General features: G+C 48.7%; 1 protein-coding gene across 5 annotated transcripts in view; it reads right to left on the reverse strand.

Moving 5' to 3' along the window:
- The window catches only part of LOC139265800 (bcl-2-related ovarian killer protein-like), a 105,069-nt gene that overhangs the window by 46,621 nt on the left and 33,287 nt on the right, over positions 1 to 25,161 (reverse strand). For 3 of the 5 annotated variants that reach the window (XM_070883237.1, XM_070883238.1, XM_070883241.1), the window contains one exon: positions 539 to 761. In XM_070883237.1, the coding sequence (XP_070739338.1) occupies positions 539 to 761 (223 nt within the window). Of the gene's footprint in view, positions 1 to 538; positions 762 to 14,734; positions 14,765 to 16,575; positions 16,983 to 25,161 lie in introns of those variants that run through there. The other 2 variants (XM_070883239.1, XM_070883240.1) reach the window with 2 other exon arrangements.

A 25,161-nucleotide genomic window follows, 5' to 3' on the forward strand; every position in this document is an offset into this window, starting at 1 on the left:
TCATCAGACTGGAGTACACCGACAATCCCAACCCCCTCCGCAGTTCAGTCTCAGCTGCAAGTATGATCAACATGCATTGCATGTCCCAGCCAATATTTATCCCTCAACCAACATCATTAAAACAGATTATCTGGTTATTATCACATTGCTGTTTGTGGGAGCTTGCTGTGTGCAAGTTGGCTGCCGCGTTTCCCACATTAGAACAGTGACTACACTCCAAAAGTACTTCATTGGCTGTAAAGCGCTTTGGGACCTCTGGTGGTCGTGAAAGGTGCTATATAAATGCAAGTCTTTCCTTCTTTCCATTGCATTTCAGCCTTCAGCTCATTTATTATTCTTAATCTCCTTTGCATCCCTTGCCATAACTCTCACTCTCTCTGCATTTCTATCAAGTGCTCTCTGTTCCTTTCTCTCTCACCTGATTCTCACCCTCCAACTCTCACTCTCCTGACTCTCCCCATTTCTATCACTAAGACACTATTCCTTTCTCGCTTGGATTCTTTGCCTCGCTCTGTGTTCCTGCAGCTGGTAGACTTACCCAAGTGCAGGAGTGCGGCAGAGACCTCGGTAAGTTTGCTCGCCGGACCAGCGGCTGCCGGCTCCGGTTTACTCCAGACAATGCCAGCCCGGATCAGCCGGGAATGGATGTAATCTCGACAGAGTGCTTTCGCTTGAGAAATAAGCTCTTTATCAGGGGGAGAGCGGTCAAAAACTTCCATCACTTCAGCGGCAAAGATGGAGGAGCGTCGCAGCATCTCCATCTGAGAGAAAAGAAACAAAAGGTTAGATAGAAGTGAACATGAATTATACTGAAAAATATTAAGTCAGACCCACAACGGGAAAATATCAGCCCATACCCTCAACTGGAAAATATCAGTTCATATCCGCAACTGGAAAATATCAACTCATATCTGCAACTGGAAAATATCAACTCATACCCTCAACTGGAAAATATCAGTTCATATCCGCAACTGGAAAATATCAGCTCATACCATCAACTGGAAAATATCAGCTCATACCATCAACTGGAAAATATCAGCTCATATCTGCAACTGGAAAATATCAACTCATACCCACAACTGGAAAATATCAACTCATACCATCAACTGGAAAATATCAGCTCATACCATCAACTGGAAAATATCAGCTCATATCTGCAACTGGAAAATATCAACTCATACCCACAACTGGAAAATATCAACTCATACCCTCAACTGGAAAATATCAGTTCATACCCTCAACTGGAAAATATCAGCCCATACCTTCAACTGGAAAATATCAGTTCATATCTGCAACTGGAAAATATCAGCTCATACCTTCAACTGGAAAATATCAGTTCATATCCGCAACTGGAAAATATCAGCTCATATCCTCAACTGGAAAATATCAGTTCATACCCTCAACTGGAAAATATCAGCTCATACCCTCAACTGGAAAATATCAGTTCATACCCTCAACTGGAAAATATCAGTTCATACCCTCAACTGGAAAATATCAGCCCATACCTTCAACTGGAAAATATCAGCTCAGACCCTCAACTGGAAAATATCAGCTCATACCCTCAACTGCAAAATATCAGTTCATACCCTCAATTGGAAAATATCAGCTCAGACCCTCAACTGGAAAATATCAGCCCATACCCTCAACTGGAAAATATCAGCTCATATCTGCAACGGGAAAATTTCAGCTCATACCCTCAACGGGAAAATATCAGTTCATATACGCAACTGGAAAATATCAGCTCATACCCTCAACTGGAAAATATCAGCTCATACCCTCAACGGGAAAATATCAGCTCATACCCTCAACTGGAAAATATCAGCTCATACCCTCAACTGGAAAATATCAGCTCATACCCTCAACTGGAAAATATCAGCTCATATCCTCAACGGGAAAATATCAGCTCATAACCTCAACGGGAAAATATCAGCTCATACCCTCAACTGGAAAATATCAGCTCATACCCTCAACTGGAAAATATCAGCTCATACTCTCAACGGGAAAATATCAGCTCATATACGCAACTGGAAAATATCAGCTCATACCCTCAACTGGAAAATATCAGCTCATATCCGCAACTGGAAAATATCAGCTCATACCCTCAACTGGAAAATATCAGCTCATACCCTCAACGGGAAAATATCAGCACATACCCTCAACGGGAAAATATCAGCTCATACCCTCAACTGGAAAATATCAGCTCATATCCGCAACGGGAAAATATCAGCACATACCCTCAACGGAAAAATATCAGCTCATACCCTCAACGGGAAAATATCAGCTCATACCCTCAACTGGAAAATATCAGCTCATATCCTCAACTGGAAAATATCAGCTCATATCCGCAACTGGAAAATATCAGCTCATACCCTCAACTGGAAAAATCTGCACCAAACCTATAATAAACTGAAAGAAAAACAAATGAAATGGAATTGATGCACAGAAGCCAGATGAAAGAGCAGCTGTGTTGAAGTAACCTAATATATAATGACCAACATTGCTTTAGGAGGGAGCAGCCTGTGTCACATGGCATTGAGCACGAGTATCTTCAGATGAAGCACCGTTACAGTTGGTAGGATAATTGGAAGGGCAGGCATTCAGTCCCCATTGTATAACCCACATTGTGTAATCTGTCTCTATTTCTATGCAAGACCAGTCTATCTCCCATGGCGTTGAGCACAGTATGGGTACGCTTATCTCTCTTTCTGTTGTCTTCAAGTGGTTGTTTCTCTCTCCTCTTGTCCTCCAGTCTCCCTCATTCTCTTCTCTTTCACAGTCCTGGCCATTATTTATCCCTCAATCAACATAACAACAACAGATTGTCAGGTCATTATCACATTGCTGTTTGTGGGAGCTCGCTGTGTGCAAATTGGCTGCTGCGTTTCCCACATTACAACAGTGACTACACTTCCAAAAAAAACATATTTCATTGACTATAAAGCGCTTTGGGACGTCCAGTGGTTGTGAAAGGCGCTATATAAATGCAAGGGGTACTGAGGTGATGATCAGCCATGATCTTATTGAATGTCAGTGCAGACTCGAGGGGCTGAATGGCCTACTCCTGCACCTATTTTCTATGTTTCTATGTTTCTGCTTTCTCTAGCCTAAACTCTTGCTTCTGTTTCTCTCGACTTTTCTGCTTTTCTTCTTTACATTTTCTTGTCTGATGGGTGGTGGTGGGTAGTGTCCCAGATGTGTGTGGGCAGTGCCAGGTGTGTGTGGGCAGAGTGCCAGGTGTGTGTGGGCAGTGTGCCAGATGTGCCAGGTGGGTATGGGAAGAGTGCCAGGTGTGCATGGGCAGTGTGCCAGGTGTGTGTGGGCAGTGCCAGGTGTGTGTGGGTAGCGTACCAGGTGTGTGTGGGTAGCGTGCCAGGTTTGTGTGGGTAGCGTGCCAGATGCATGTGGGTAGTGTGCCAGGTGTGTGTGGGTAGTGTGCCAGGTGCGTGTGGGTAGTGTGCCAGGTTTTGTGGGCAGTGCCAGGTGTGTGTGGGCAGTGCCAGGTTTGCCAGGTGTGTGTGTGGGCAGTGCCAGGTGTGTGTGTTGTGGGCAGTGCCAGGTGTATGTGGGTAGTGTACCAGGTGTGTGTGGGTAGTGTGCCAGGTTTGTGTGGGCAGTGCCAGGTGTGTGGGCAGAGTGCCAGGTGTGTGTGGGCAGTGCCAGATGTGCCAGGTGTGTGTGTGGGCAGTGCCAGGTGTGTGTGTGTTGTGGGCAGTGCCAGGTGTGCCAGATGTGTGGGCATGGTGCCAGGTGTGTGTGGGCAGTGCCAGGCGTGCCAGGTGTGTGTGTGGGCAGTGCCAGGTGTGTAGGCAGAGTGCCAGGTGTGTGTGGGCAGTGCCAGATGTGCCAGGTGCCTGTGGGCAGTGCCAGGTGTGTATGTGGGCAGTGCCAGGTGTGCCAGGTGTTGTGGGCAGTGCCAGGTGTGTGTGGGCAGTGCCAGGTGTGTGTGTGGGCAGTGCCAGGTGTACCAGGTGTGTGTGGGCAGTGCCAGGTGTGTGTGGGTTATCCGGCATGTGTCTCAAATTTTTCACATACTGTATCCCAAAATGTTATTTTCTGAAAGAAATCTATATAATTTAATGAATCAGCACTGTGTGCTTCCATTGTCTCCCTCGGGAGTCTGTGCCATAGATTTAACACTCGCTCACTGAAATAATGTTTCTGTAGATTCATTCTGAATTTACGCCCCCTTCTAGCACAGGCCGTGTCCTCTGGTTCTACTTTTCTGGACACGGTGAAACAACTCACCATGGTCCACATTATCTCGTCCCTTTAGAATCCTAAAAACAGCAATCGTATCACCTCGTAACATTCTGTTTTCTTTAATTGGACAATATGTTCAATTTACATAATCGCTCCTCATAATCCAATCCCTCAATCATTCTACTTGCTATCTTCTCCAGCTTTTCAATAGCTGCAATATCCTTTCTGTATTGTGGTGACCAGGCCTCTCCTGGAAATAGGAAGTATTTATACTATGTGGCTTGAGAAAACTTGCCAAAGGAAAAATGTAAATATTGTTGCTCACCGTACACAACTAAAGAGTGTGAAGTGCAAACAAACACAGCAACAACAACGTGTACTTATATAACGCCTTTAAGGTGGTAAAACAACGCAAGGCGCTTCAGAGGAACATTATCAAATAGATTTTGACACCAAGCCACATAAGGAAATATTAGGACAGATGACCAAAAAAGTTTGATCAAAGAGGAGCATTTTAAAGGAGGAGATAGAGGTAGAGAGGCGGAGAGGTTTAAGGAGGGAATTCCAGAGCTTAGGGTCCAGGCAGCTGAAGGCACGACCACCAATGGTGGAGCGATGGAAATTGGGGGGTGTGCAAGAGGCCTGATTGGAGGAGCACAAAGATCTCGGAGGATTGTAGTGCTGGAGGAGGTTACAGAGATAGGGAGGGGCGAGGCTGTGGAGGGATTTGAAAGCAAGGATGAGAATTTTAAAATGGAGGCGTTGGCAGATCAGGAGCCAATGTTATGAACGGACTTGGTGCAAGTTAGGATAAGGTCAGCAGAGCTTTGGATGATCTCAAGGTTTCAGAGGGTGCAAGTTAGGAGGTCAGTCAGGAGAGAATTGGAATAATCAAGTCTAGAGGTAACAAAAGCATGGTTGAGTGTTTCAACAGCAGATGATCTGAGGCAGGGGCAAAGTCGAGTGATGTTACAGAGGTGGAAGTAGACAGGCTTGGTGATGGGCAGGATATGGGGTCGGAAGCTTATCTCAGGGTCAAATACGACACCAAGATTTAGCCTCAGACAGTTAGCAGGGAAAAGGATGGAGCCGATGGCTAGGGAATGCAGTTTGTGGCGGGGTCCGCAAACAGTGGCTTTGATCTTCCCAATAATGTGTTGGAATAAATTCCTGCTCATCCTGTACTGGATGTCAGACAGAGAGCGTGGAGGGGTCAAGAGAAGTGGTGGTGAGGTAGAGCTGGGTATCGTTAGCGTACATGTGGAAACTGACGCTGTGTTTTGGGATGATGTCACCAAGGGGCAACATGTAGATGAGAAATAGGAGGGGGCCAAGGATAGATCCTTGGGGGACACCAGAGGTAACGGTGTGGGGGCGGGAAGAGAAGTCATTGCTGGTGATTCTCTAGCTACGACTGGATAGATGAGAGTGGAACCAGGCGAGGGCAGTCCCACCCAGCTAGATGACGGAGGAGAGGAGTTGGAGGAGGATGGTGTGGTCAACCGTGTCTAAGGCTGCAGACAGAGAATATCATTTGTGACTTTGACAAGGGCCGTTTCGGTGCTGTGACAGGGGCGGAAACCTGACTGGAGAGATTCAAACATGGAGTTGCGTGAAATGTGGACACAGATTTGGGGGGGGGGTGGGGGGGAACGACAACATGTTCAAGGACTTTGGAGAGGAAAGGGAGGTTGGAGATGGGGCGGCAGTTTGCGAGGACAGAGCAGTCAAGGTTGGGTTTTTTGAGGTAATGACAGCAGATTTAAAGAAGAGGGGGATAGTAGCTGAGGAGGAATCTGTTTACAATATCAGCTAACATGGGAGCCAAGAAGGGACGTTGGGTGGTCAGCAGTTTAGTGGGAATAGGGTCATGGGAGCAGGAAGTGGGTCTCGTGGACAAGGTGAGCTCGGAAGGGCCATGAGGGGAGATCGGAGAGAAACTGGAGAAAGAGGCGTTAAGGGCTGGGGCAGGGGGACCTTAGGGGAAGTTTGGCCCAGTGAGCTAAGGGAAGGGAAGGAAGTGGCTGAGACAGCTGAATGAATGGTCTCAATCTTAGGGCTGAATTGTGCCCAGCACTGGCACCATTTTTTCGGCCCCAGCGATTTTTCTGGCGCAGAAGTTTAGTTTAGAGATTCCCCAATTATGGGCCGTCGACTACCAGCACCAGAATGTTTGGCGTCATACTTTCTGGCGCTGGTGGATGTTGAAAAGTACAATACATGCCATTTCGGGACATAAGGCCTAGTTTCCTCATTAGCGCTATTTTTTAAATCGGCGCAGAAACACTAAAAACACAGTAGGAAAAACCCTTGCCTGCAATTAGAGAAAGTCGCACTGGCCCGCTCCTATTCCCGGCCGAAGGGTCTCCCTGCCTATTTTAGAGAAACTCTATGGAACTTTATGGAACCTACGATAACTTCAGAAATAAAGTAAATAAAAGAAAACTTACCACTGCTACTATTCCCTCGATGATGGAACTCTGAGCATTCAAATAATAAATAATTCTTCACCACCTTTTCCTTCAATGTCCTAAGTGGCCCAAAATTTTCTAAGATGTTCCTGAAGTCCTGGTAATCCTTAAAAAATCGAAACTGCAGGCACAATGATCAGATAAATGATCTTCTTCAACCGAAAAACATCAAGGGCAGCCTTCTCGCAATCCTCCACGCAGCCGACTCGGCCCGCTGCTTTCCCCGGCCGGAGGTCCTCCACCCTCGCGGCCCGCTGCTTTCCCCGGCCGGAGGTCCTCCACCCTCGCTGCCCGCTGCTTTCCCCGGCCGGAGGTCCTCCACCCTCGCGGCCCGCTGCTTTCCCCGGCCGGAGGTCCTCCACCCTCGCGGCCCGCTGCTTTCCCCGGCCGGAGGTCCTCCACCCTCGCGGCCCGCTGCTTTCCCTGGCCGGAGGTCCTCCACCCTCGCGGCCCGCTGCTTTCCCCGGCCGGAGGTCCTCCACCCTCGCGGCCCGCTGCTTTCCCCGGCCGGAGGTCCTCCACCCTCGCTGCCCGCTGCTTTCCCCGGCCGGAGGTCCTCCACCCTCGCGGCCCGCTGCTTTCCCCGGCCGGAGGTCCTCCACCCTCGCGGCCCGCTGCTTTCCCCGGCCGGAGGTCCTCCACCCTCGCTGCCTGCTGCTTTCCCCGGCCGGAGGTCCTCCACCCTCGCTGCCTGCTGCTTTCCCCGGCCGGAGGTCCTCCACCCTCGCTGCCCGCTGCTTTCCCCGGCCGGAGGTCCTCCACCCTCGCGGCCCGCTGCTTTCCCCTGCCGGAGGTCCTCCACCCTCGCTGCCTGCTGCTTTCCCCGGCCGGAGGTCCTCCACCCTCGCTGCCCGCTGCTTTCCCCGGCCGGAGGTCCTCCACCCTCGCTGCCCGCTGCTTTCCCCGGCCGGAGGTCCTCCACCCTCGCTGCCCGCTGCTTTCCCCGGCCGGAGGTCCTCCACCCTCGCGGCCCGCTGCTTTCCCCGGCCGGAGGTCCTCCACCCTCGCGGCCCGCTGCTTTCCCCGGCCGGAGGTCCTCCACTCTCGCGGCCCGCTGCTTTCCCCGGCCGGAGGTCCTCCACCCTCGCTGCCTGCTGCTTTCCCCGGCCGGAGGTCCTCCACCCTCGCTGCCCGCTGCTTTCCCCGGCCGGAGGTCCTCCACCCTCGCTGCCCGCTGCTTTCCCCGGCCGGAGGTCCTCCACCCTCGCTGCCCGCTGCTTTCCCCGGCCGGAGATCCTCCACCCTCGCTGCCCGCTGCTTTCCCCGGCCGGAGGTCCTCCACTGCGCATGCACGTTGCCCATGCACAAGTTGGTCGTTTTTTTTACACGATGTGCAAGCGCACACTCTAATCTCCGCCCCCCCCCCCCCCCGAGATCGACGCAGGTAGCATCGACGCGGGTATCGCCAGCGTGACAGGATGCATTGGTTTGTTGAAAACTTGCAATTTTTTTTTTCAGCGCTGAAGGACCACAACAAAATGTACGTACAGGTCAGTGTATGCCTTTATTTCTTTCTTAGGGAAAATTGGGGCCTTAGTGTTAAAGGTCTATGAGCTCCTCGCACTTGTTGTTGGGAGGTGAGGGTGGATGAGAGGGGTTTAAGCAGACAGTTTGTAGTGAAGAGAAGCCAGATGTCACCTTTGCATTCTAGGATGATCCTGGAGTTTTAGCAGAGGAGAGCAGGACCAGATATGTGGTCCAACCATATCTGCTGATAAACGGCTAAGTTAGCTGTCCTCCATAAATGTTCAAGTCTGCATCGCTTGACTTAACGAAGCGGAGATGAGGGCTGTGCCAGGGGGAATGACCAGGGGTTGTTTCAATGGGGACAAAGGCAAAGGTGGAGGTGAGGGTGTGATTGAGCAGATTGAGCTGCAGGAATGTTGTGGTGAATGAAAGGCTGGACAGTTGTGAATTTGAAAGTGCTGTTGTAAGTGACATTTGGATGCTTGGTTAAATTTATGCCTATGTTGGTGGTTCAGTGAAGTGTTGTCCATCATTGGTTTTGGCGCTGTGAGGCCCATTCAAAACACCGTGCATGTGTGGCTTTTGCAATGAAAAGCCGGCTGGCCGGGACCCCTGGCCTATCGAATAAGACTTTAAACCGAGACCCCATCTGCTCTCTCAGGTGGATACAAAAGATCCCATGGCACTATTTTTAATAAGAGTAGTCCTGGCCAATATTTATCCCTCAATCAACATCACTAAAAACAGATTATCTGGTCATTTATCTCATAGCTGTTTGTGGGACCTTGCTGTGCGCAAATTGATTGCTGCAATTTCCACATTAGAGCAGTGACTACACTTCAAAAGTTCTTCATTGGCTGGAAAGCATTTTGGTTTGTTTTGAGGTCCATAGTCGCTGGGTCAAAATCCTGGAACTCCCTCCCTAACACCACTGTGGGAGCACCTTCACCACACGGACTGCAGCGATTCAAGAAGGTGGCTCACCACCACCTTCTCTGAGCAACCAGGGATGGGCAATAAATGTGGCCTTGCCAGTGACGCCCACATTCTGAGAATAAATAATAAGTGTAGTTTAGAAGAGAATGTAGAAGTGTATACAATATTGAATGGGATAAAGAGAGTAAACCCACAACAGTACGAGAGAGTATGGGGTAAATGTTGGAAAAGGCAAGTTTAAAAGAAAGAAGGAAGAATTTAGCACCTTTCACCTCCAATGTTCCCTTTAAGCTGGTCAGCGGTCTGAAGCTCCCACACAGGCAGCTCACCTCCTTTTCAATTGGAATAACCGCACATTGGGGGAACATTTGAATGGGCCATGCACCCAAAATAATTACAGGCAATGTTGTTCATCTCCAGAGAGCCAAAGCACTTTACAACAAATCAAGTACTTTTCAAGTGTAGTCACTGTTGGAAACACGACAGCCAATTTGCACACAGCAAGATCCGACAAGCAGCATCATCATCATAGGCAGTCCCTTGAAACGAGGATGACTTGCTTCCCCGCCAAAAAGGGATGAGTTCACAGGTGTTTCAATGAAGGACCTAATATTCCAGATTCCGAACTACATCCTGAAGGGTGGAAGATGCCTGTGCGTGGATTTTTTTAACATGGGGTGGCTGTTGCACACCAGCCACCACACAGGCTTGACAGAGCTAGGTCTTGGTCCAGTGGCAAGGGTTAACCAGGACGATTGGAGACCTGCTCTGCTGCACGGACCTAGTGCGCACACATATCGCAGTGTGGGCACAAGCAGTAATGTGATAATGACCAGATGATCTGATTTAGTGATGTTGGTTGAGAGAAAATGCCATGGGATGTTTTGTGTCCACCTGAAAGGGCAGACGAGATCCCAGTTTAAAAGAATGACTTGCATTTATATAGCACCTTTCACGACCATCAGACGTCCCAAAGCGCTTTACAGCCAATAAAGTACTTTTGGAGTGTCATCATGTAGGAAACACGGCAGCCAATTTGCGCACAAGCAAGCTCCCACAAACAGCAATGTGATAATGACCAGATAATCTGTTTTTGTTGTTCTGTTGATTGAGGGATAAATATTGGCCCCAGGACACCGGGGATAACTCCCCTGCTCTTCTTCAAAATAGACAGTGTCGTGGGATCTTTTACATCCACTTGAGAGAGCAGACGGCACCTCGGTTTAACATCTCATCTGAAAGACGGCACCTCCGACAGTACAGCACTCCCTCAGCACTGTATCTCCGACAGTGCAGCACTCCCTCAGCACTGTATCTCCGACAGTGCAGCACTCCCTCAGCACTGTATCTCCGACAGTGCAATACTCCCTCAGCACTGCACTGGAGTGTCAGCCTAGATTTTTTTTGTGCTCATGTCCCTGGAGTGGGACTTGAACCCACAACCTTCCAACTTAGTGTGCTGCCCACTGAGCCGCAGCTGACACTCAAGTCTTATCTTGTGCTCAAGTCTCTGGAGTGAAAACTTAGCCTACTAGTTTCTGACTCAGAGGCGAGATTTCTACCACTGAGCTACAGTTGACAAGATGCCAGGGAATATTTTGTTGTATAAACTGATCAATAACTGGAATTCATTGCCAGGTCTGCAAGGAAGACACTGACACTGAGGCCAGGACAGATTGAAGAACCAGCGAGACGCTGTAACAGGAAGATGATAGCGTTGTTATGTTGGCCTTTATTACAAGAGGATTTGAGTATAAGAGTAAAAGGGCCTGAAATTCAGTACCACTGGAAAGCTGGTACTCCCCCCACCTTTTTGTGGCCATTAGTGCCAAAAAAATGTAATTTCTAGGCCACCTCATATTCAGCTCCAAAAGTGAAAAAATGGATTCCAGCACTAAGGAACCCTTCCAAAGTGGATTTTTCAGCAGTGTGGCTGTCTTAATTTGAGCGTTATCACCACTGAGAAACTCAGCATGCTGGTAAGGGTTTCGAACAAGCTAGCTGCTCAGGCCAGGGTTTGCAGCGTGGCCCTGAGGGGGGAAGGAGTTTGGAACCTAAAGCAACAACCTAACTCGGGAGCAGCAAAGTAGCTCTACAGGCGTCTGACGGCCGAGGTCCAACAAAAAACCCGCGACCTAAAGAATAGATGGTGGGTGGTGAAAATCTCTGAGCAGCACTCAGCAGGTTTAATGGAGCCAAAACAATAACAAAAACTATTTACCTACCAAACGGCCCCGATCATGGCAAAATTCCAGCAGTGCCACGTTTGTACACCGACTGGAAACCCTTGTGGGGGCACTGCCTGAAGAAGTCCTCGGTTTTTGTACGTGAATATCGCGGGCGTGGCTGTTTTACAGTGGCCTGCCGCTGTTGACCTCATTGCGCCACTAACTCCTTTACCGTGGCTTCACCCCGCCAATTCCGGCAGAAGTGCGCAGCACTCAAATCTCTCCCCTCCCCCCACCCCCCCACCCCCTGCCCAAGCTGAATATGGCTCGGGGAAGGAAAAACACCCGACCACGGCGGCCAATCGACCTTTTCGATCGGCCGCCCAGATCGCGGTAGACGTCCCTTCAGGGACGGTGAATTTCGGACCCAAGACATCTTTCTGCAATTATATAGGGCCCTGGTGAGACCATACCTGGTGTACAGTTTTGGTCTCCTTACCTGAGGAAGGATAGACTTGCAATAGAGGGAGTGAAACAAAGGTTCACCAGACTGATTCCTGGGATGGGGGATTGTCCTATGAGGAGAGATTGAGTAAACTAGGCCTATATTCTCTAGAATTTAGAAGAATGAGAGGTGATCTCATTGAAACATACAAAATTCTTACAGGGCTTGACAGGGTGGATGCAGGGAGGATGTTTCCTCTGGCTGGGGAGTCTAGAACCAGGGGTCACAGTCTCAGAATAAGGGGTCGGCCATTTAGGACTGAGATGAGGAGAAACTTCTTCACTCAGAGGGTGGTGAATCTTTGGAATTCTCTACCCCAGAGGGCTGTGGAGGCTCAGTCTTTGAATATATTCAAGACAGAGATCGATAGATTTTTGGATATTAAGGGAATCAAGGGATATGGGGATTGTGCAGGAAAGTGGAGTTGAGGTTGAAGATCAGCCATGATGTCATTGAATGGCGGAGCAGGCTCGAGAGGCCAAATGGCCTACTCCTGTCCCAATTCTTGTGTTCTTATGTTATACAAGAAGGCTGTGCTCAAACAGGCTTAAGGCCCTTCTTCATCCAACGTATCCTGTAAAACTTGCAACAAACTGAAACAAATCACCCCAAACTTACAGCAAACTAAACAAATCCACATCAACATTAAAGCAAACAAGAATTACATTACTGGTGTAACAAGGATTGCCATTACTGGTATAACAAGGCATTACTGGTGTAACAAGGATTATCATTACTGGTATAACAAGGCATTACTGGTATAGCAAGGATTACCATTACTAGTATAACAAGGGTTACCATTACTGGTGTAACAATGATTGCCATTACTGGTATAACAAGGCATTACTGGTATAACAAAGATTACCATTACTGGTATAACAAGGCATTACCATTACTGGTGTAACAAGGATTACCATTATTGGTGTAACAAGGGTTAACATTACTGGTGTAACCAGGATTACCATTACTGGTATAACTAGGATTGCCATTACTGGTATAACAAGGATTACCATTACTGGTATAACAAGGCATTACTGGTGTAACAAGGATTACCATTACTGGTATAACAAGGCATTACTGGTATAGCAAGGATTACCATTACTGGTATAACAAAGCATTACTGGTGTAACAAGGATTACCATTAGTGGTATAACAAGGCATTACTGGTATAGCAAGGATTACCATTACTGGTATAACAAGGCATTACTGGTGTAACAAGGACTGCCAGTACTTGTATAACAAGGCATTACTAGTGTAACAAGGATTACCATTACTGGTATAACAAGGCATTACTGGTATAACAAGGATTACCATTACTGGTGTAAAAAGGCATTACTGGTATAGCAAGGATTACCATTACTGGTGTAACAAGGATTGCCAGTACTGGTATAACAAGGATTGCCAGTACTGGTATAACAAGGCATTACTGGTGTAACAATGATTGCCAGTACTGGTATAACAAGGCATTACTGGTATAACAAAGATTACCATTACTGGTATAACAAGGATTGCCATTACTGATATAACAAGGCATTACTGGTGTAACAAGGATTACCATTACTGGTGTAACAAGGCATTACTGGTGTAACAAGGATTACCATTACTGGTATAACAAGGCATTACTGGTGTAACAAGGATTACCATTACTGGTGTAACAAGGCATTACTGGTGTAACAAGGATTGCCATTACTGGTATAATAAGGCATTACTGGTATAACAAGGATTACCATTACTGGTATAACAAGGCATTACTGGTGTAACAAGGATTACCATTACTGGTGTAACAAGGCATTACTGGTGTAACAAGGATTGCCATTACTGATATAATAAGGCATTACTGGTGTAACAAGGATTACCATTACTGGTATAACAAGGCATTACTGGTATAACAAGGATTACCATTACTGGTATAACAAGGCATTACTGGTGTAACAAGGATTGCCATTACTGATATAACAAGGCATTACTGGTGTAACAAGGATTACCATTACTGGTATAATAAGGCATTACTGGTGTAACAAGGATTACCATTACTGGTATAACAAGGCATTACTGGTGTAACAAGGATTACCATTACTGGTATAATAAGGCATTACTGGTATAACAAGCTTTACCATTACTGGTATAACAAGGCATTACTGGTATAACAAGGATTACCATTACTGGTATAACAAGGCATTACTGGTGTAACAAGGATTGCCAGTATTGGTATAACAAGGCATTACTGGTATAACAAGGATTACCATTACTGGTATAATAAGGCATTACTGGTATAACAAGCATTACCATTACTGGTATAACAAGGCATTACTGGTGTAACAAGGATTGCCAGTATTGGTATAACAATGCATTACTGGTGTAACAAGGATTACCATTACTGGTGTAACAAGGCATTACTGGTGTAACAAGGATTACCATTACTGGTGTAACAAGGCATTACTGGTATAGCAAGGATTGCCAGTACTGGTATAACAAGGCATTACTGGTGGAACAAAGATTGCCATTACTGGTGTAACAAGGATTACCATTACTGGTGTAACAAGGCATTACTGGTGTAACAAGGATTACCATTACTGGTGTAACAAGGCATTACTGGTATAGCAAGGATTGCCAGTACTGGTATAACAAGGCATTACTGGTGGAACAAAGATTGCCATTACTGGTGTAACACAGATTACCATTACTGGTGTAACAAGGATTGCCATTTCTGGTGTAACAAGGATTACATTACTGATATAACAAGGGTTACCATTACTCGAACAACAAAAAGCACCACCGAACATGTCACTAAAAATGATTAAGTGTGTAACAAATCCCACCTGAAACAGGATACAATCTCAGCAATCTGCTGCATATTAAAAATCAGCTTCAAATCTACAACAACAAAAAACCTGGAAATAATGATCAAAACTCGATCTGGAAAAATCAGTTTCAAACTTGCAGCAAACTGGAGGGGGCACAGCCACAATCCGCCAGGAAAAACTCACCGAGTAAAGAACGTGAGGGTGAAATGTAAGAGCCGCTGTCCTTTCTCAGGAGCAGCCTGGCACCAAATCAAGGATTGCGGCGGAACAAATCCTCAGCTAAATAACCCAGGCTTCAGGCAGGCTTCCCGGGGAAAAGGGGATCGTTCAATTCAAGCCGATCTCGATCCGCAGCTGATGGGGTGGGGGGGGGGGGTGAGAGAAGGGGAGATGAGAGGGGGAGAGATGAAGAGGGTGGCGAGATGAGGGGAGGAGAGATGAGGGGGTGCAGGAGAGATGGGGAAGGAGAGATGAAGGGGAGGAGAGATGAGGGGGGAGGTGAGATGAGGGGGAGGAGAGATGAGGGGGGAGGAGAGATGAGGGGGGAGGTGAGATGAGGGGGGAGGAGAGATGAGGGGGAGGAGAGATGGGGAAGGAGAGATGAAGGGGAGGAGAGATGAGGGGGGAGGAGAGATGAGGGGGAGGAGAGATGAGGGGGGAGGAGAGATGAGGGGGAGGAGAGATGAGGGGATAAAGGAGAGATGGGGAAGGAGAAATGAGGGGGAGGAGAGATGAAGGAGGAGAGATGAGGTGGAGGAGAGATGAGGGGTAAAGGAGAGATGAGGGGTAAAGGAGAGATGGGGAAGGAGAGATGAGGGGGAGGAGAGATGGGGAAGGAGAGATGAGGGGGAGGAGAGATGGGGGGTAAAGGAGAGATGGGGGGTAAAGGAGAGATGGGGGGTAAAGGAGAGATGGGGAGGAGAGATGAGGGGGAGGAGAGATGAGGGGGGTACAGGAGAGATGGGGAGGAGAGATGAGGGGGAGGAGAGATGAGGGGGTAAAGGAGAGATGGGGAGGAGAGATGAGGGGGAGGAGAGATGAGGGGGTAACCGAGAGATGGGGAGGAGAGATGAGGGGGGGGGGAGGAGAGATGAGGGGGGTACAGGAGAGATGAGGGGGAGGAGAGATGAGAGGGTACAGGAGAGATGAGGGGGAGAGGAGAGATGAGGGGTAAAGGAGAGATGGGGAAGGAGAGATGAGGGGGAGGAGAGATGAGGGGTAAAGGAGGGAGGAGAGATATGGGGTAAAGGAGAGATGAGGGGGGGTACAGGAGAGATGAGGGGGGAAGGAGAGATGATGGGTAAAGGAGAGAAGAGAGGGAGGAGAGATGAGGGTAAAGGAGGGAGGAGAGATGAGGGGTAAAGGAGAGATGAGGGGGGAAGGAGAGATGAGGGGGGTAAAGGAGAAATGAGGGGGAAGGAGAGATAAGGGGTAAAGGAGAGATGAGGGGGGAAGGAGAGATGAGGGGGAAGGAGAGATGAGGGGGGTAAAGGAGAAATGAGGGGGAAGGAGAGACGAGGGGTAAAGGAGAGATGAGGGGTAAAGGAGAAATGAGGGGGAAGGAGAGATGAGGGGGGGTAAAGGAGAAATGAGGGGGAAGGAGAGACGAGGGGTAAAGGAGAGATGAGGGGTAAAGGAGAGACGAGGGGTAAAGGAGAGATGAGGGGGGAAGGAGAGACGAGGGGTAAAGGAGAGACGAGGGGTAAAGGAGAAATGAGGGGTAAAGGAGAGATGAGGGGTAAATGAGAGATGAGGGGGGAAGGAGAAATGAAGGGGGAAGGAGAGATGAGGGGGGTAAAGGAGAGACGAGGGGTAAAGGAGAGATATGGGGGGAAGGAGAGACGAGGGGTAAAGGAGAGATGAGGGGGGTACAGGAGAGATGAGGAGGGGAGGGGGGGTGAGGAAGCAGCCGAGGACGAGGTGACCTTGCAGATACAGTGAGGATGTATGTGGTGGGCAGACTGATCGCGGCGCTCCCACCGGCTCAGACACAGCAACAGGGCTAGAGCAGGCAGATAACTTACATCTCCGGGGGCCGCTGTGGAGTATCGCAGGCAGCGGCTTGGAGTTGCACTGACCTCCTCTGGGACTTTCTGCCAGTGGGACTTCCTGCCTGGGGTTCCAGGACTGTGTGGCTCTGGGGCTGGATGCTTCACTCCCCGGACTGTTCCTTGCGGGATGCAGTGGCAGAGTGAGAGCAGTCCCGGCTGCTGGGTCCAGATGTAGCTGCACCGCCTCTCCCTCTCCCCCTCTCTCTCTCACTCCCCTTTTATGGCGAGTTTTGGATCTTTTTCCCCCCTATTAAAATGCGTCTGGGCTGCCAGCAACTTTCACAAACAATCCCATGTAAGGAGAGAGGATAGTCGGAACCTGGGCCACATCCACACTCGCCAGCCCGCCCACAGCACAGAAAAACAACAGGCAGCTCCAGATCCCAAGACACAAAGCTCCCTCCCTCCCTCTCGGCACCTCACCCTGAGCAGCCTGGGCCATGCCTGGAGCTACACTGCCGCTTTCTGGCCACACCACCATTGGAGCTCAAAGTGTGCCTGTTCTGCCCTCACAGTGCTTCGTCTGCTCAAACCCTAGACTTTCACTAGAATCACACAGGACAAAGGTTAAAGTGTTGCTGCTTCTGGTCTCCATTTAAAAAGCCTTGTAAAAGAATATGATGAAATGTTGGCAATATTATGTGATATAATTTGCTATTATTTATCATCATCATAGGCAGTCCCTCGAAGCGAGGATGACTTGCTTCCTCACCAAAAAGGGATGAGTTCACAGGTGTTTCAATGATGCACCTAATATTCCAGATCCCAAACTACATCCTGAAGGGTGGAAGATGTCTGTGTGTGGATTTTTTTAACGTGTGGTGGCCGTTGCACACCAGCCACCACACGGGCTCGACAGAGCTAGGTCTTGGTCCAGTGGCAAGGATTACCCAAGATGACTGGAGACCAGCTCTGCTGCACGGACCTAGTGTGCACACATATCACAGTGTGGGCTGGCCCGTGCTGCTCCTGGGCCCTTGCCTCTTCTGGGCCCCGAACTCATGCCTCCCCTGGGCCCCGATCACATCCCTCTACACATTCTCTCACAGCTCCTTCACCTCCCCGCTCTTGCTGTACCTGCCCACGCTCCAATCAGCGACCTGGACCTTGATGACATCACTCTTTGCTGCCGTCGCCCTCCTGCACCAGCTCGCGCTGCTCCCTGGAGTAGTATGCCTCCACGCTGCTTCCGAGGCCGCTCACCGCTCCTTTTATGGCCCCGACCTGCTGCTGGTGTTCTCATGCAGGTCGGGGCCTTCACACATTTTCTTACATTTATATAGCGCCTTTAACGTAGTGAAACGTCCCAAGGCGCTTCACAGGCGTATTATGAGATTTTAACAATTTGACACCGAGCCGCACAAGGAGAAATTAGCGCAGGGTCAAAAAGGTAGGTTTTAAGGAGCATCTTGAAGGAGGAAAAAGAGGTAGAGAGGTGAAGAGGTTTAGGGAGGGAGTTCCAGAGCTTGGGGCCCAGGCAACAGAAGGCACGGCCACCAATGGTTGAGCGATTATAATCAAGGATGCTCAAAAGGGCAGAATTGGTGGAGTGCAGACATCTCGGGGGTTGTGAGGCTGGAGGAGATTACAGAGATAGGGAGGGGACGAGACCATGGATGGATTTGAAAATAAGGAGGTGCACTTTGAAATCGAGGCATTGCTTAACTGGAAGCCAATGTAAGTCAGCGAGCATAAGGGTGATGGGTGAGCGGGTCTTGGTGCGGGTTAGGCATGGGCAGCCAAGTTTTGGATCACCTCAAGTTTAGGTAGGGTAGAATGTGGGAGGCCAGCCAGGAGTGCGTTGGAATAGTCAAGTCTAGAGGTAACAAAGGCATGGATGAGGGCTTCAGCAGCGGATGAGCTGAGGAAATGGTGGAGACGGGCGATGTTACAGAGGAGGAAATAGGCGGTCTTCGTTATGCTGCGGATTTGTAGTCTAAAGCTCATTTGAGAGTCAAATATGATACCAAGGTTGCAATCAGTCTGGTTCAGTCTCAGACAGGAGTTGGGGAGAGGGATGGAGTCAGTGTCTAGGGAACGCAGTTTGTGGTGGGGACCAAAAACAATGGCTTCAGTCTTCCCAATATTCATTTGGTGAAAATTTCAACTCACCCAGAACTGGATGTCAGACAAGCAGTCTGACAATTTAGAGACCATGGAGGGGTCGGGAGAAGTGGTGGTGAGGTAGAGCTGGGTGTCAGCAGCGCACATGTGGAAACTGACATGGTGTTTTCGGATGACGTAAATGAGAAATCTAGAGTGGGACTTTAACTCACAACCTTCTTACTCAGAGGCAAGTGTGCCACCCACTGAGTTACGGCTATTTCTTGTTTTGTCTACTTGTACACACATACACAAACAGACATATGCAACACAAAAACAACCCTCATATAAACAAACACACATACACAAACAGACATATGCAACACAAAGACAACCCTCATATACACAAACACACATGTACAAACGCACATATGCATAAAAACACACAAACACAAACTCACATAAAAACATATATATAAACACTAGTACATATATGTTCAAACACATACTTATACAAACATACACACATAAGTAAACTCCCATGTGCACATATTTAATCCATCGCCAACAACTCAAGGCTCAAAGTCAGGAGTGGGAAGGATTATTCACCTCTCGTCCAGATAAGTGCAATCACAACACTCAAGGAGCTCCATACCATCTGGGATGAAGTAATCCATTTGATCGACGCTTCTGCCATTGAACACACAAATCCAGCCCCTCCACCAGCAGCGCAACATGACTGCAATGTGCGTTATCTACAGGATGCATGGCAGTAACATGCCAGGCTTACCTCAACAGCACCTTTCAACCCTGTGACCTCTGTCATCCAGAAGGGCAAGTCATGGGGACACCATCATCACTTGTCACACACCATCCTGACTTGGACAAATATCACTGTTCCTTCATTGTCGCTAGATTAAGATCCTGCTATCCCCTACCTAACACCATCATGGATGCATGAGAGCTGCAGCGGTTCATCATCATAGGCAGTCCCTCGAAATCGAGGAAGACTTGCTTCCACTCTAAAAGTGAGTTCTTAAGTGACTGAACAGTCCAATACAGGAATTATAGTCTCTGTCACAGATGGTGTTATGTCTCAAATAAAGCAATGTGACTGAGAACTGTAGACTTCAGTAAGTGTGACCTTAGTCTCTTTATTCTGACTCCAGAGTGCTGGCACAGCATGGGGGGCCTACTTATATGCTGGGATCCCTTGGGATTCCAACAGATGCACCCTCTGGTGGCGGTAGAATGCTAGTTACAAGGTGTTGCATACATAACATCACTCCCCCGCCAAAGTCAATAGTACACTTATTTACAGGGTGAGGCGACCTGAGTCTTTCCTCTCCCTGGTCGATCATCTCGGTACAAATACAGGTGCAGGTGAGTTGGTTGGACCTTTGCTGGGCTGCTGTGCAGCTGGCCTTGCTGGGCAATTGGGGTGATGAGTTCAGCTTCGTGGTCAACCGTGATGTCAGTTACCACTTGTGTGTGTATCCGAGGGTCGAAGTTGGTGGTGTCCTCTTCAGGTTACTCGTGGCTGTCTGTGAATCGCAGTTTGGTTTGGTCCAAATGCTTTCTGCAAGTTAGTTCATTTGCAAGTTTGACCTCAAACATCCGACTCCCTTCGTTGGCTATGACAGTTCCAGCAAGCCATTTGGGACCATGTCCATAGTTGAGTACAAATACAGGGTCATTGACTTCAATATCGCGTGACAAATTTGCGCGATCATGGTACATGCTTTGTTGATGCCGCCTGCCCTTGAAATGATCATGGAGATCAGGGTGGACGAGAGAGAGCCTTGTTTTGAGTGCCCTTTTCATGAGCAGTTCAGCAGGAGGAACCCTGGTGAACGAGTGGGGTCTTGTGCGGTAGCTGAGCAGGACCCAGGACAGGTGGGTTTGCAGGGAGTCTTCCGACACGCATTTCAAGCTTTACTTGATGGTTTGGACTGCCCATTCTGCCTGGCTGTTAGATGCGGTCTTGACCGGGGCAGATGTGACGTGCTTGATCCCATTGCGGGTTATGAATTCATTGAATTCAGCAATGGTGAAGCACGGCCCATTGTCGCTGACAAGGACATCAGGCAGGCCGTGCATAGCAAACATGGCTCGTAGGCTTTCGATGGTGGCAGTGGACGTGCTTACAGACATTATTACACACTCAATCCATTTTGAATAAGCATCCACAACAACCAAAAACATTTTGCCTAGAAATGGGACAGCGAAGTCAACGTGGATCCTAGACCACGGTTTGGAGGGCCATGACCACAAACTTAGCGGTGCCCCCCTGGGTGCATTACTCAGTTGAGAGCAAGTGTTGCATTGGCGCACGCAAGACTCCAAATCTGAGTCGATGCCGGGCCACCACACGTGAGATCTGGCTATAGCTTTCATCATTACTATGCCTGGGTGGGTACTGTGTAGGTCGCGTATGAACGTTTCCCTGCCTTTCTTAGGCAAAACCACATGATTACCCCACAAAAGACAGTCCGCCTGTATGGACATTTCGTCTTTACGCCGCTGGAACGGCTGATCTCCGCTGGACTAGCTCCCATGGAGGACACAGTTTTTTACAAGGGACAGTAAAGGAGCCTGGCTGGTCCAGGTCCTGATCTGACGGGCCGTAACGGGTGACTTTTCATTTTCAAATGCACCCATCACCAAGAGCAAGTCTGCAGGCTGTGCCATTTCCACCCCGGTGGTGGGCAATGGTAGCCGACTGAGAGTTTCAGCACAGTTCTCTGTGCCTGGCCTGTGTCGAATTACATAGTTATATGCAGATAGCGTGAGCGCCCATCTTTGGATGTAAGCAGAGGCATTGGTATTGATTCCTTTGCTCTCTGAGCATAGTGATATGAGCAGCTTATAGACAGTTTCTAACTCGAACTTAAGCCCAAACAGATATTGGTGCATTTTTTTCACCCCGTAAACACATGCCAAAGCTTCTTTTTCAATCATGCTGTAGGCCCTTTCGGCCCTGGACAAACTCCTGGACGCCTAAGCGACCGGTTGCAATGTTCCCGATTCATTCACTTGTTGTAACACACCCGACCCCGTACGAAGACGCATCGCAAACTAACACTAAACATTTACATGGGTCATACAGAACAAGCAGTTTGTTGGAACATAACACATTTCTGGCTTTCTCAAAAGCAGTCTCTTGTGATTTCCCCCATACCCAGTCATCCCCCTTGCGTAGCAACACACGTAGAGGTTCTAGCAGGGTGCTTAACCCGGGTAGGAAATTACCAAAATAATTGAGGAGTCCCAGGAACAACAGCAGCTCCATCACGTTCTGTGGTCTCGGCACATTCTTGATGGCCTCCATCTTGGCGTCGATGGGTCTGATGCCGTCTGCCGCGATTCTTCTCCCTAAGAACTCGACCTCTGGCACCAGGAAAACACACTTCGAGCATTTCAACCCGAGTCCCACACAATCTAGCCGATTTAGAACCTCTTCTAGGTTCTGCAAGTGTTCGATGGTGTCCCGACCTGTAATCAATATATCGTCCTGGAAAACCACAGTGGGCGGAACCGACTTTAGCAGACTCTCCATGTTCTTTTGAAAAATAGCCGCAGCCGATCGAATCCCAAACGGGCATCTATTGTAGATGAACAGACCTTTGTGCATGTTGATGCAGGTGAGGCCTTTCGAAGATTCCGCCAGCTCCTGCGTCCTGTAAGCCGAGGTCAGGTCCAACTTGGTGAACGTCTTCCCTCCTGCCAGCATCGCAAATAGATCGTCTGCCTTGGGTAGCGGGTATTGATCCTGTAGCGAAAAACCGTTAATCGTTACTTTATAGTCCCCACAAATTCTGACCGTTCCATCGCCCTTGAGAACCGGAACAATCAGACTGACCCACTCGTTGAACTCAATCGGCGCGATGATGCCCTCTTGTTGTAGCCTGTCCAACTCGATCTCCACTTTCTCTCGCATCATGTTTGGCACTGCAAGTGCCTTGTGGTGGATGGGTCGTGTACCGGGAACCAAGTGGATCTGCACCTTCACACCAGAGAAATTTCCGATGCCTGGCTCAAACAACAAACTTGATCAAAACCTGGGCACATGAGGCGTCGTCGACGGGTGAAAGCGCTCGGATGTCATCCCAGTTCCAGCGGATTTTTCCCAGCCAGCTTCTGCCGAAGTGTTAGAGCCATCTCCTGGTACAATCCATAATGGTAGTTCGTGCACCGCTCCATCATAGGAGATTTTTACTGCTGCAATGCCAATTACAGGGATCAGCTCTTTAGTGTAAGTTCTCAGCTTGGTATGAATAGGGCTCAGCTTGGGCCTTTGTGCCTTGTTGCACCACAGCCTCTCGAAGGCCTTTTTGCTCATGATAGACTGACTCGCACCCGTGTCCAATTCCAAGGATACTGGAATTCCGTTCTGTTCAACTTTTAACATGATCGGTGGACATTTCATGGTGAAGGTGTGTACCCCGTACACTTCTGCCTCCCTGGTTCGAGTCTCTAGTTCAGTTTGATCCACCATGGATCGGTCTTCCTCTGCAACGTGGTGGTTTGCAGGGTTTGCAGCTCGTCTGCACATTCGCTGGAGGTGTCCCATTGTTCCACAGCCTAGTGCTTGAAGCAGCATTAATGAGCTCGATGATCACCTCCGCAGCGCCAACAAGGTGTTAATTGCCTCGCATTAACGATTGATGGTGGACTCTGGGTCATCTGAGGTCGTGCAGCTGCAGGCCTGTACGTTCTGCCATATGCATTCCTGCCTAAAAACAACGTTACTTTGTGTACAGTACTTGCCGATGCCTCTTTATGTTGCAAAATTTGTTTGGTGTTATCGCTGGTGGATATAAATGCCTGGGCTATCGTTATGGCTTTGCTCAGGTTCAGTGTTTCAACAGTCAATAGCTTGCGAAGGATAACCTCATGGCCAATACCAAGCACAAAAATGTTTCTTAGCATTTGCGTCAGGAATCCACCAAATTCGCAATGTCCTGCAAGGCGCCTTAGTTCGGCGACATAGCTCGCCACTTGCTGGCCTTCAGACCGTTGACATATATAAAATCGATACCTTGCCATCAGAATGCTCTCCTTCAGATTTTGGTGCTCCCAGACCAGCGTACACAGTTCTTCATGTGATTTGGTTGTTGGTTTCACCAGAGCAAGAAGGGTCTTCATGAGGCCATAGGTTGTTGCCCCTCAGACGGTGAGGAGGGTTGGCCTTCGTTTGGCAGTGTTCTCATTCACTTCCAGCTCATTGGCCACGAGGTATTGGTTGAGTCGCTCCTTGAAGGCTTCCCAATCATTACCTTCTGAGAATTTCTCCAGGGTACCAACAGTTCTCTGCATTTTCACATGATGGTTCATTATCTATTACTCGTCACCAGCTGTTATGTTTCAAACAAAGTAATGTGACTGAGTACTGTAGACTTGAGTAAGTGTGACCTTAGTCTCTTTATTCTGACTCCAGAGTGCTGGCACAGCATGGGACTCCAACAGATGCGCCCTCGGGTGGCGGTAGAATGCTGGTTACAAGGTGTTGCATATATAACAGATGGGACAGACAGTTGTTGAAGGAAAGGGTGGGTGGGACAGGTTTGCCACACGCTCCTTCCGTTGCCTGCGCTTGCTTTCTGCGACGAGACTCGAGGTGCTCAGCGCACTGCCGGATGCTTTTCCTCCACTTAGGGAGGTCGTTGGCCAGGGACTCCCAGGTGTCGGTAGGGATGTTGCATTTTATCAAGGAGGTTTTGAGGGTGTCCTTGAAATATTTCCTCTGCCCACCTGGGGCTCGCTTGACGTATCGGAGTTCCGAATCGAGCACTTGCTTTGGGCGTCTTGTGTCGGGCATGCAAACAATGTGGCCTGCCCAACTGAGCCGGTCGAGTATGGTCAGTGCTTTGATGCTGGGGATGTTAGCCTGATTGAGGACACTAACGTTGGTGCGTCTGTCCTCCCAGGGGATTTGCAGGATCTTGCGGAGACATCGTTGGTGGTATTTCTTTAGCGATTTGAGGTGTCTAATGTATATGGTCCAACTATCGTTTCAGGGCAGCTTGGGAGGGGAATAAATGCTGGGGTTAACCACATCCCAAGAACAAATTCGAATCATTGTTTTAATTTAAAAACTGGAACAGTATTTCCCCTTATGCTGTAAAATAATTTTTCAGTTCCTTTTGGAATTTTCCAGATGATTTAAAAACATACTGTAGAAACAATTTTTCACGCGACGTTTTACTCTTCAACATAATAATGTTTTGGACAAGAGAAAACCATTTGGCCCTCCAGCCCCGTGTTGTCCAACACGTTCCCCCCTCGTCACATGCAGCTAATTGGGAACCCAGATGTGGCTAATTACATTTTAATTCATAAATAAACAATGATTGACAGACACCACCATTGAGCATGTGCTGTCAATACTCATGTTCGCACGGCCTGTGCACGTGAACTTTAACCTTTTTGTGCATTTGTTAGTAAAATGGTGAGATGAAGGTCAGAATAAGGGATCGGCCATTTAGGACTGAGATGAGGAGAAACTTCTTCACT

This window comes from Pristiophorus japonicus, chromosome 6, assembly GCF_044704955.1.
Source record: "Pristiophorus japonicus isolate sPriJap1 chromosome 6, sPriJap1.hap1, whole genome shotgun sequence".
NCBI lineage: Eukaryota > Metazoa > Chordata > Chondrichthyes > Pristiophoridae > Pristiophorus > Pristiophorus japonicus.